This window comes from Leptinotarsa decemlineata, unplaced genomic scaffold, assembly GCF_025532065.1.
Source record: "Leptinotarsa decemlineata unplaced genomic scaffold, Ldec_3_MD MMD2_tig00026328_RagTag_RagTag, whole genome shotgun sequence".
In the NCBI taxonomy this organism is placed as follows: Eukaryota; Metazoa; Arthropoda; class Insecta; order Coleoptera; family Chrysomelidae; genus Leptinotarsa; species Leptinotarsa decemlineata.
In genome coordinates, this window is record NW_027412688.1 from 33,757,591 (window position 1) to 33,771,297 (window position 13,707).

A 13,707-nucleotide genomic window follows, 5' to 3' on the forward strand; every position below is an offset into this window, starting at 1 on the left:
AGCCGTAAAGGTAAAATGGCAAACAAAAGTTTCTATTTCTCATTTCCTAAAACTTCCTTCGTCATACACCAACCCAAATTTTATGCAAAAACGATTTCTCCCACAGGACATGACTCAGTCCGGTAGCTGTAGTATAACCTTCGAATCTATATTCGATAAACATTTCGTCAAATGTCAGTCAAGTTTGAAAAAAATGAAGATCACGAATATATAAAACTTTATTGTATTTCTGACTTACAAAATAATATTGCATACGTATATTACAGATCGAATTATTTTTTGTAGATGAACCCAGTGAACCCCAGTTGAGGCATGAATAGTTCACTTTTCGTACATTTTGTCAGGCACATCAAGGAGACAACCAAAAAGATATTGTCCTTATTTTCAAGTTCTTATATGAGTACTTCCTAAAATTTCAATTAAATTATTCTGTTGATCTGTATATTTACAATTCGCTTGTTCAACTACTAACATGACTACTTTTAAGAAATACTTGGTGTTTTACAAAGAACATTCACTAATTTATGGATCAATTGAGTTTTCTAATTGTTATGGAACAGGAAACGAAAGCACCAAAAGCAACGTACATGAGTACAGGACAGTTGTTTCAAAAATGTAACAGAACTAATTCACTTTTCATTTTCATTATGATAATTCAAACCACATGACACAACAATTCAGAGTGATGAAAAAAGCTTCAGGAGAATCTAGATGCTTCTGGCTTTTTAGTCTCTATAATTCACTTTTGATACACCTCGTACATCATGAACAGTTGAGTTCTGTCAATACGGAATAAAACGTAGCAAACAGCAAACTACGAGCAGGAGTGACATCGCACAAGGCCAACTTCGTCGCAGTTCATGCATTTGAGAGCGACGAATTCAGCGGTGAAGTGGTTTCTGTGTACGGATTTCTTGCTTCCCTTGCAGATTTGACAGGGCAAGAGTCTGAATCCTCCACAAACTTTGCAGGTCGTACAAACGTCTAGGCTCTGAAACAGAATGAAAAGATTTATTAGATGGGTTTTTGCAGGGTCGGATTTGAAGGAGTATTCAGAGTAGAGAGATATTCAAAGACAAAAGCTTTCAATAGGTATCTCATGAATTACTTATATTGACTAGCTCATAGAAGTGAGTCACAAAAAATTACTAAATCATGGCTGAATGTGATCAACTTAAAGCAATGAAGTTGCTCAGAAAAATTGTGTTCACAAAATTATAAGATTATTTCTGAAATGAATGTGTTCGCACATCTCGCTGCAAGGGGATGAATGTATGAAAGGTTGTAATAATAATTATTTCAGACGATCATCATATTCAGGTTTGAACTATTTTAAACGCTAGACATTCAATAATATAATAATACTCAACATAACATAAGCTTTCACAGCCGCAGTCACGATTGGAGAGAACAAAACCCATACTGATGGTCAATAGAAATTTGTACTTCCAAAGGTTTCGCCAGCAACTGCGGTTGCTGTTGCGTCAGAGATGTATGCATGTATGCGAGGATGAATGTGGTATCTCGAAGCATCAGCAACAACTGACTGAGAAGCTCCGCGTTCACTCCTATTCATACTAGTAGGGCTTGGTGGGCATGAGGTGTCCATGAGAATGCCATTTCCTGATTGGTCGGCACTTGTGCTAGGTTATTCTGATTGGCCAACGTTGTTGATAGGAGTGCTGCTGCCGGAATGAGGATCGGAGTTATATTCTAGTCCATTTCTGGCCTCCTCAGGTACCGGATACTACGTTCTGTGACTTTGTACATCTTTCTTGTTGAAATGAATTTCGATGAATGTTGATGACTTTCCTATGAAGTCCTGTGCGGCAATCCTCTTCAGACAGTTTTTCGTGATTGAAAGCCAGTTTTCCATTGTGAAAAATACATTTGGTTCAAGCAGTAACTTATCGGGGTGAACTAGAAGTTTCCTTTTTTTCATCTGTATAAAGTTTCCCATCTAATGATTCAAAAATTGCAAAATACACCAAAAATTCACTGTTGAATAACGAATTTTAACATGTCCATGGAAATATCCCAGAAAAAAACGTTATGAATCTGAGTCCTGACCTGAGTATGGCGTTCAATAACTGTAATGAGATTAAGAAGGATTTGGCTACGGCTAGAATTATTCTCAAGGTGTGTGTCGCTTAATCTGTTTGAAATTTACTCTTTTCTTCATCTGAGCTGTTTAGTTCAATGATGCATGGTGTAGTAAGATGGGATGATATAAAAGTAACTGGATGAAAAAATATGTTTCTCAATGTTTGTTTGAAGGTGACTGACAATGTTTCAAGGTGCATTTCACTAGTTCGGGCTTCCATTGTCTGATATAATATAAATTGATTTGAAATCCCTGAAATAATATGTAAAAAATTAAAAAGGTCAGCTGAAGAATAACAACTATATTAAGCAAAAAAACAACAATAAAAATTAATGAAAATTAATTGGACTTCACTGATTCCAGTGGCGCATTTGCTTTTTCAGCTGCAGGAAAACCCGAAAAAACCTGCAGCACTACATCACCTGAAGATCTTCATCTGAATTACAATGAAATCAATGAAATAAATTACAAGCAACAACCAAAAATCGAACTGATAACACGAGATGAAAATTATAGAGTTACTTCACAACGTTTCGATTGTTAGTATCTACAATCGTCTTATTCGGGTGATAACTGGACTTATTTCTCAGAGATCTTTCACCTATTTCTTCTTCCCTCCCTCCGCTTCATCAGTTTTAGCGGAAGCTGACCGTGTGGCGGGAGTTGGTCGTGTTCCGCTTGATTACAGATTTCCATATGTTGCGTCTCTACGCTAGCTTCGCTAAATGCTTTGTTGAACAACGAATATGCGGCTTCTTTGAATTTTCTCCTAAACCAGTGTTCTTTCTTGTGGATGATTTCAGCTTGAGCCCACTTGATGTTATGTTGATGAGTCCAAACGTGCTCTGCTATTCCTGATTTGCTGGTTTCTCCTCGCTGTGTGTGTTTCTCATATTCGGCAATGCGAACTTTCAATGGCGTCTTAGTTTCACCGATATATGATTCTCCACACTCGCAAGGTATCCGGTGAGTGCAATTCTTGAAATCGCAGTCCACGTTTGGTGGCATGGTTTTCGTGACGTTGCTATGGATAGTGTTCCCAGATCTGAAGCAGGTTCTGATGTTATACTTGGACCTAATCCTTCTTATTCTTTTCGACAATCCTCTGATGTGGGGAAATACAAGTAGTGGTTGTGGCGGCTTCTCTTTCTTGTGGAGCTTCTGCTGTCTTCTAGCTGAAGCCTTTTCCACCATCACTTTGGAATAATCATTTCGTTAAAAATCATTTTTGATGATGCTTAGTTTCTTTTCGATACCTTCCTTTATATTACAGGACCCAAAAGCATGGTCTAGTAGAGTCTTGATGATTCCTCTCCTAGTCGATTGATGGTGGTTGGATTCTTGGTTCAGATACTGTCCTGTGTAAGTGGGTTCATTATATACAGATGTGTCCTATTTAGTGTCGGTCATCCTCATCAATATGTTTAAGAATGGCAACAATCTAGCTAGGTAAATTGATATAATTACATAGATGGGCCATAATAATGGTTTCAACGCAGTCACATTCCAGATCAAGAAATGGGTAACTCTCACATATTTTGGTAAAAGAATAGAGGTAATTGCGGGTTTCTTCAGAAAAAACAGTGGCATTCAGACCACATGTCAGGTTATCTGATCTCCTTTTCAATCTGGAGTTTATAAGCTCAAGTGTCCGGAGTGTAATATTGTTTATGTGCGACAATTAAAGTGTTGGTTTGCGAAAATCAGTTTCGGATATTCCAGCCTTGAAGATGAACCCTGGAGTGGTCGACCTATAGTAACTAGAACGAGGATTTGAGGACCCTGGTGGAAACAGACCCATAACAATCGGTGCGTGGGATAGTGAAAGAACTGGGCGTCAGCTCCCATTTGGTGTTTGATGATTTAAAACGTAATAGAAAGATAAAAAATCTCGAAAAGTGGTTGCCACACGATTTGAACGATCGACAGGAGAAGTCACGTTTCAAAGTTTTTTTCTTCTTTTCTTTTGCGCAACAAAAACGATACTATTTTGTATCGCATCGTCACATGTGATGAAAAGTAAATCCTTCACGACAAAAGCAGACGTTCAGGAAAGTGATTGGACAAAGGAGAGCTATCCAGATTTGGAGAGTGCCTGGATAACTCATGATATCTCATGGAATTCTGAATGGAATAATTTCCATTTATTATCAGCCCTTTTTAGTTACATTACAATTTCCTACACTTTCCTTTGATATAGGGCTGTCAAATTATATGTCAGAAAATCATAACTTTCTAAATTTGGATAATCTAGACTTTCCCCACGTATTTTCTCTTTGCCACAGCAATGACTGTTCTACTTTCGTTCGACTTCGAAATTTTTCCAGAATTCTCTGATGAAAAAAATTGTATTATAGGTACTTTTGTGACAAAGTGACTGAAATCTTCTCATAATGTGTTTTCTTGGTATTGAGTACTATTTCCTGGAAGAAAATCATAGAATATTCGGGAATTATACACATGGAAACTATTTTTTGTCAATAAAAATCATATTTTTTCCAAGATAGAAATCCAAAGCACTTTTAACGCAAAAAAACATTATCCAGGTATGCACACACTTAACGAAAAGCCTGTTCAAATTCAGGGGTCTTTTCAGAAGATAACACTTCGGCGAAAAAAAGCTGCACAAGTGCCGAACAGAGGAAACCAATCGAACAATGCCAATGTCAATTTATAAGATACTAACCAGGTTACACGGGCTGAATTCATAAAACGGGAACGTCGGACTTAAATCGATATTTGAGCATTTGCCGTGGAAAGGCATTGCGGGGAATTGAGTCAAGGATGAAGCGGAAAATAAATATGATATACCTGTCGGTTTGTTTTTGTTATGGATTCTATAAATATATCGGAGTGATTTATGGTGAATTCAAGGTGGATCGGGAAACAGAAAGGAAATTATTTGAAATGATATTTTGTATAACGTACGAGGTCTGTTAAAAAAAAGGTGAAACTGTTCAAATTTTGCGGGCTACGTACATACGATTAGCGACTTTTGAAGTGATAACTTCTTATGAGAGGGTAAACCACTTGGTAACGTAACGCATAACGGCACCATTCTATCAGGTTTCCCTTTTTTTTCATGCTAGCCGTATCTCGGATAAACGATTTCCTCGCCTCTTTTCGCATGACTCAGTGTTCAGTGTGCGGTCGACATATATTGTTGACAGTGAGCATATAACGTGAAATTATCACTGCTTCTGAAAGTGATTATGAAAAATTTGATGAAGCAAGCAGTAGATGATCTTCGGGAGATTACAGAATATCCTAACTGAAGGTAGGTTTGATAATATAATATAATACGATTCATCATTAACAAGCATTCAACTAGTCTACCACCGCAGCTTCTGACGTGGCTCAAAAATGATGATACTAATTTTGTGTTTGTACATTATTAGTATCATTATTTGAACCTACAAAAGTAATAATTGGCCTATAGTAGGTATAATATATGTACATACACAAAATAATCAATAAACGATTCTTCACATGTTGACAGTGTCATACGGTGATTGTACTCTCAGTCAAAAAAATGTTAACAAGTACAAACTTTTCACAGACGGTAAAGAAGATATGAATGACGACGTCCGCCATGGATACCCCAGCACATCAACAACCGCGGAAAATTGAGAAAGTGAAGGAAAGTGTCATCGAATCACTATTAGCGAAGAGTGTGAGGATGTCGGCATATCGGTTGGCACAAGTCATTCAAGTTTTGGCCTATACCGGGTGATTCTTCAAGGTGGCTCACCCCTATACATTTTTTATTATTGGAGATAGAAACACCAAATTTGAAGGTTGTGTATTATAATTCAATTTACATTTTTTGACATATTTACTTGCTTTGCCGTACCTCTGGTTTGACCGGAAATGACCCCAACTTTCGATTTTTGAATGGGACATCTAATTTATTTTTACTTATTTCGATGAAGAATGACACTCTAAATTCAATAGTACTTTACTTGTCAATATTTGACAAATAAATTCATTTTTATTCCAATTATTATTTTTTGATCTAGACTGCCATGGATCGTGTAAATCGCTTCGTTCTTGATGAAGTAACATGGGAAAACTACGACTTTGAGGCTTATGATTTCACAGTCGTTTTAAGAATTATTTCACAGTCGTAAATATGAATTTTTTCAGTTGAAAATTGATATCAACTTGGTTAGTCAGTGGCAAATCTTCAATGGAATCATTAATTTGATTTCTAAGGAACTGTAGATTTTTTCCGCAGTCAGTTGTCCGTCAAAAAATATTGGCACCTGAAGTTTTCTTCCGATAACACCCATCCAGCAATTGAAACCAAATCACTCTTGAAAATTTCATTCTTGCATCAGATGTAAATTTGTTTGAGACAAGTACCTTTTATTATTCCTATTGAACATTCCCAAGTTGGTGAATCGGGTTTCATCTGAATAAATAATTTTGAATGAAAAACGTACATCTTCTCTGTATTTGGTCAAAAACCAGTTGCAATAAGTCACTTTTTGGTTGTTATCGTTAAGATGTTAGTGCAGTTGGTACTTGAATGATCGATAATTATATTTATGAAGAATTTTTCAAACGGACGAATAACTTATATCATACTCAGAAACAATTTGGCGAATTGACCTCGTTCAATTCACTTCAACATAGGCCAACACGTTTACTGCTTTTTCTTTACTGGCGATGAAGTTATTAACTTTTTTTTCTGGTTCATTTCGCATTTCTCTTTCCAGTTTTGGAAAATAATGCCGAGTAGTATGGCAACGATTAGGGAACCTCTAAGCATAAATTAGAGCTGTACCAGTTGCATTCTTTTTTGTTTCTCTATAAATTGGCAACATGCCAAATTTTCTCGTTTCTAGTATAATTTGCCATATCTAATTATAAACTACACAACAAATAAGTTATTAAAAGTGAATGCATATTCATTAGCCTATTTGTTCAGGTAGTCCTAGCAACAGCTTCAATTGTTTTCAGGGATAACTAGAAAAACAGGACTTAGTGCATACTTATTATTTGTTATTAGGTATGATCATTCCTTACAATTATTCAGAAAAATAGAGAAAATGAAGTGAAAGGGTGTGGCATCAAATTATTCGTAAGAAAATGATCTTTTACTAAAAGCTGACAAGCCAACCCCTTTACATTTGAAAAAATTAAGTTTACTGGAGAAATTCATATTCGAGACTGTGAAATAATTTTTAAAACGACTGCAAAGTCATAAGCCTCAAAGTCGTAGTTTTCCCATGTTACTTGATCAAGAATGAAGCGATTTACACGATCCATGGCATTCTAGATTAAAAAATAAAAATTGTAATAAAAATGTTCTTATGTGCCAAATATCAACAGGTGAAGTATTGATGAATTCAGAATGTAATTCTCGATCGAAATTAGTAAAACTATATAGGATGTCACATTAAAAAATCGAAAGATGGGGTAATTTTTGATCAAACTGAAAGTACGGCAAAGGAAGTGAATATGTCAAAAAATGTAAATTGAACTATAATACATAACCTTCATAATTCGTTTTTTACCTCCAATAATAAAAAAGTTATAGGGTTGAGCCACCTTAGAGAATCACCCGGTATAGTTACCTATATGATTATGACATCGCAACCAATGTCTTTTCCTCTATAATATTCAGCTTATTTTATATTCATTGATATGAAAGGAAGTTGAAGAAGTCGAAAAAAATCAATACTGAATTTTGTTTTCGTTCCTGAGGAATATTTGGATTTATTTGAGACAATATTTTGTGATTTGCATGCGTATAATATTACAAAACAAATGTCTTCTGTAGACCCGATAAACACAGTCTCCATTTTCAAAATACGATCACGTGAAAACACCTATTTCGCTCAAGAACACAAATAAAGCCTTGAATTTGACATTGCAAGAAATTGGTAAAATAAATCACACTGAATTGGATTTACTGTTTATATCACGTGTTCACCCGGAGGCATCCAGATCACGTTCCCAATGTTTTTCTCATAGGAATTACATTAAAACAAACAACTGAGGAAATTTCGATATATTACAGCTGCACAGTGAGATTTGAAATTACCTCGAATTGCTTTCTGCAATAACCGCTCAGTATGTTGATGTTTTCCTTCACAAATTTGTGTTGAATACCCTCCACCAATTGAAAATACATCGAGATATAAAATTGCTTTGGACTCTCTTAGTTTCTGACGATGATTTTCAATATTGCATTAGAGTCTATTAGTGATTGAAGAAGTTATTTTTGTGGGGATAATCGTTAGTGAAACTTCAACACCATCAAAAGTGTGTGAAAGAGAATATCAAGAATACATGAATGGATAATCAACAGCTCCTCACAAATGGATCATACTTGGCTACCAATGAATAGTAGCAGTAGAATGATATGGGAGAAAAATTTGGACTGCATTGAATGTTTCACAAGTCAACCAACAACAATTTCACGGAAAAGAGAGGTTATGGCTTTCTATTTCTTCATCTTCATACCAGAAAAATGTGGGAAGATTTCAAAGGAAGAGAAAAAGCAATCAGTTCCAAAAAATTATTTCTATTCTGTATTGAGTACAGAAAGATAAAGGAATAGGTCAACAATAATGTACTGTAGCGACTTTGATGGATGTCACCGAATTTTTTGAGATGTTGGATCAGAAATTAACGTTATAACTTCATGACACATGAAATATAGATTGTTGAAAATTTTGTTCAACTTCTCATTGTCAAAAGCCTTCAAGAGTATATGATTTGATCATATCATATCAAAAATATTGAACGGTAATAATTTGAAAGGGATATATTTTTAGAGGATACTAATTTTGAAGAAAGAAAGGTTTTCTATACAAAAAAATGTGAGAATCATCCAAAGGAAACAAGAAAGCAAATAATTTCGAAATAAACTATTCACAAAGATGTGTAGATCATGCAAAGAAGTAAGTTTCAGACAAAAACTGGAAGAAATTGCCCTCTCAAAACAGCTACATTCATATAAAGTTCGGATTACACGAAAGAAAAATACAAAATACTCCCAAAACAACTACTTTCATATCAACACTGAATTATACAAAAACATTCTTCTCTATTCAGTTTGTATTCCAAACTTTCGTTATGAAATCGAATCAGGTATCATTCACAGGATTGCTACATAATATAGTAAATGATAGGAGAAATTTTTTATTACATGGAACACTGTCATCCTCACTTATGTACATTCGATGTTTTGGCATGAAACACTTGGCTTATCGCCTCTTTAGCACCAATTTCGATGAAGCACTCATCATCGTCATCATAGTAGGTACCTTCTTTCTATGTGGTTTGTTAATAGCTGGCTGATTCTTTATAATACACTTCCGGTTTGAGTAAAAAGTTTATTCACGGAGGCTGCCGTTCCATGTCAAATACGATTTTGTTGCGGATGTTTCTTGTTGAAGTCTTTAGAAACTTGTCTGCTACTTGGACACAATCACCAAATAACCTTATTATTCCAATTTTTCCTCGTAAATTGAGACGTTTCGTTACTGTTTTTGACGCATTTACCTATTAATAGTTCATTTGTTTCATGACACTCTAGCCCGAATTGAAAACTTTCGAAACACAAAATATAAGACTGCTTCAAATCATTGAAAATGACGATTGTTCATCCAAACTCGCAACCAATCATATTCAACAGAAAATTGAAATTTTTTTCGAAATTAGAGACAGGCTTGTAAAGGAGATTCAATTTGAATAACTTACATGTGATAAAATTAGTATAGAGAAGAAAATTGGATTAGATAATTTAGAAAACACTTGCTATTTTACGGTTGCTACTTTACAGCATTTTACAGGTGTTGTTCATGACGACGAATTTCAAGAATGAGGTTTCAATGATGAACGAGAACGAGGATGTTTCCTATCTATTCACCAAACTCAAACACCTGTTCATGCAGTTGCAGTTTCATAAGAATGTATCATCTTTTCCTCCAACAAAGTCTACTAGATACTCGTTAGGACAACAAGAGGATTGTTCCAAATTCTTCGGACTTAATATTCCTGACCTCTCTGGATTGAATGAATCCGTACAGTCTATCTTGTCTTGTGTTTGTGCATCTTTTGCTAGAAAAAAACTCACTTGTTTACTTTGTAGTAAATGTTCAAGAGGTAGCAAAAACTTATGTGAATTCTGGAACCTCAACTAGCGTTTCCTAATACGACTAATAACCAGTCCGTGTTAAATCATCTGAAAATAGAACTCTTAAAAATCTGTCTGTCTGTTTTTCCCTCAATCAGCTGTCGCCCCAACTCTCATAAGTTGAGAAACTTGTGCGAGCTAAGGACTAACAAGGTCTTAACTTTTAATGAGTGATTCCTAACACGGTTGCAGAATCATCCCAGCTTCAACCAGATAAATTCTCTCGAGAAAAATATCTGGTCGAGGCGGGAATCGAACCCACGGCCTTCCGATCGTGAGTCGGGCGCACTACCACCGCGGCCAATTCCACACACCTAAGAGGTGATGATCGACTGTATTGCCAAATATGCGCCAAACTAACTGACTGTTATAAGAAAACAAGTATAGCTGAGGCACCAGTCAATCTAATAGTAACACTGACGATCTTCAATCATGAGTTAACCTCTGGCGGAAGCACCAAACTTTTACGAAGGTTTGAAATAGATGAACACTTCAATCTAGCAGACCACTATTATAATGTTCATGAAGTCATTGTCATTGTTCACTGTGGTTCTGGCGTTGAATCTGACTGGTTTAAGTTTGACGATAGTCGTGTCAATAAGTGTTCTGGCGATGCATTGCATTTAGTGGAGGCTCTGGAGACACCTTACATTTTGTTTTATGAGAGAGAGGACATTGTCAGATCAAGATCTTCAGACGATGTGGTGCTGCAGGTTTTTCCGGGTTTTCCTGCAGCTGAAAAAGCAAATGCGCCACTGGAATCAATGAAGTCGCCACGGAGCGCCAATTAATTTTTGTTGTTGTTTTATAATTTCATGATTTCTATTTTAAAATTATTAAAATAGTTATTTCGATATATGCCGTTAGTTACTATATGGTAGGAGAGCATAATGGAAAATGAGAAATAAAACTTTCTGTCTACACCACTTTTATTTGTTACTATCGTTACTGTAGTTTCTTTCTGTATGGACATTTTCAAACTAATACAATATTTATATAATATCAGTTTGAAAATGTCCCTATACGACAAAACTGCAGTAATGATAATTGAAAATAAATGTGGTACGGAACATAGAAAATTTCATTTCCATTTTTTATTATTTCAATACATTAATTAAATTGATTTTGACTAGAATTTTTGTATATTCTTATTCCGAACAATTAATTGAAAATATGAATTTCGGGTCAAAATTGCAGATGAACAACTTTTTTAAATAACTTTTTTCGCTATCTTCAACGCGAAGCAAAATATCGAAAATTTCCCCCTTTCCTGAGATCGCAGTCGTTTGGGTATTGGCTATCAGTCGGGAAAAGTATTGAGAAAAGTACGGCTCATGAAGATCTATACCAAAAATCAAATATCTGCTTTCAAAAATGACTAAAATACAAGAGTGTCTTCATCTTGAGTGTGTCATACTGTTATTCGTGATTTGAATGCCAAATTTTTTGGGATATTATTGTAGACTATAGATGGATTTGGCGATGATTTTCGTTCAAGAGAACGGAAAATATATTTTGACTGAAAATCTCTGCAGATAGCACTCTCAAGTGTCTAATAAATCTCCAAAAATCCTCATCAATCGCACGAATTTTAATGACGTCATTCAGCAACCACCCTCTATCGTGGGTAGTAGCAATCTCGACGAAACCGCACTCAACCCCCTCATTTTGTTCAATATCATTCAAACGAGTTAATGTGGAATGATGAAACTCACATCAAATGCTGAGTAGATAATTGAGAAGACTAATTTCGAAGGCAATTTTCCACAATTTCACATACACACACAAAAACTGACATGACATTGAATCGAGTATGCTGCTGTAGAAGTGGATTATGCCAAAAACAACAAAACTGCTAGGTTGGAAATCTAACGGGGCATTAAATGGAAGTGACAGAAATTTCATAATTACCTTCGGGTTCAACAAAGCAAAAATCATAAACGCACGTTATTCGCTGAAAGCAAATATAAACGGATGCTTTTATTAGAAACATTATTTTTCAACAAACAGTATGAAAGTGACAGTCATTGTTCTGAGAATAGTATACTTTGGAAAAAGAAGTGACGTTGATATTATCGTGCCATAGGATATTGAACGAAACTTATTTTTAGGAAACAGTGATGACATCTGCCTGTACGAAGATGCCACCTATGGGATCGGCAGATAACTCAATCCTTGAACATCAAAGAAAAACGTGGGTCCCCAAAGCGGTCTGTTGCGAATCTGATCTTTGATATCGACTACCAAACGAGATTTCTCCTTTGTTTTTCGAAGCATTTTTCACTACAAATAATTAGTTCATGGTTTCTGGTTAGGAAACTCATTTTGTGGTTATGCGAACTATGTGTAATCCAAGATATGAATCTTGGATTACACGTTCACTTATCTGTTCAATGCATGAAAATTATTTTGAGTATATGAAATATAGTATTCTAAGAAATAAGCGTGTGGTTGGTTGAGAAAAATCCTGACCAATTACATTGGGGTCTCCGAACCGGATATAAAAATATCAGGATAGACAATTCCCATTTCTGCTTCGATGAGTTTGTTGGGGGTTGGAATGGACACCAAATTGTCTTGGCACAATCATGTCGCTGGAATTACAAAGGCTGCTTCTCAAAAGCATGGAACACCATTCCAAACTAGAAAACTGTACACACCAACTTTTGATGATTTATAAAGCTCAGATCAGACTTTCTTTGAATTTTTGTTCTCATGTATGGAGCTCTGCCCCCAAACATACCCTGGATTCTATCCAGAAAAGAGCCATCTGCCTGATTGAAGACGCGAACATCACGTGCAACCTTGATAGCCTGGAACATCGAAGAAAGGTCGGAGATTTGTCTCCCTTCTACAGATACTTTCAAGGGAAGTGTTCAAGTGACTTGTTACACCAAGAGCGGTACATAATATAAGTAATGGTGCGATATATCTTTACGCAGACCACACTTCCATTATTCTTTCCAGTAAAACAACGGACGAAATATCTCACCTTGTGAACTCAGTCCCACACGAATTTGATGATTGGTGTTACAAGAATATAAACTTATAGTCAACCTGAGAAAAACTGTCTGCATGGAATTTGCAAATTCATCTCGAAGCCTACATGATTTCAATTTCATTTTCCGAAATGAATCCTTGGTATTAACAAGCTCAACAAAATTTTTAGGAACGATAGTGGACTCACAATTCACTTGGCAATAACATATGGAGATTACATCCAAGAAATTGAATCAATCCTATTATCTCATTGAATCCCTAAAGAATAGATTAGCACTGATATCAGTTAATTTCGCCAAGTGTCAGTCCATTATTCACAACAACATTGCTGCCTGGGGTTTAGCAACTGAGGTGGACAGAATTTTTATGAAACAGAAAGCATTACTGAGGCTAATTTTCAATCTTAATTACAGAACGTCATGTAAGGAGATTTTTCGTCAAAACAAAATAC

The 13,707-nt window shown here is 35.6% G+C and overlaps 1 protein-coding gene across 3 annotated transcripts in view; it reads right to left on the reverse strand.

The window, feature by feature from the left end:
• Nucleotides 1–205: 205 nt before the first annotated feature.
• The window catches only part of LOC111506701 (glutaredoxin domain-containing cysteine-rich protein CG12206), an 84,895-nt gene continuing 71,393 nt past the window's right edge, over nucleotides 206–13,707 (reverse strand). For all 3 annotated transcript variants that reach the window (XM_023161872.2, XM_023161873.2, XM_023161870.2), the window contains one exon: nucleotides 206–991. In XM_023161872.2, the coding sequence (XP_023017640.2) occupies nucleotides 815–991 (177 nt within the window). In that variant the 3' untranslated portion in view covers nucleotides 206–814. The remainder of the gene's footprint in view (nucleotides 992–13,707) is intronic.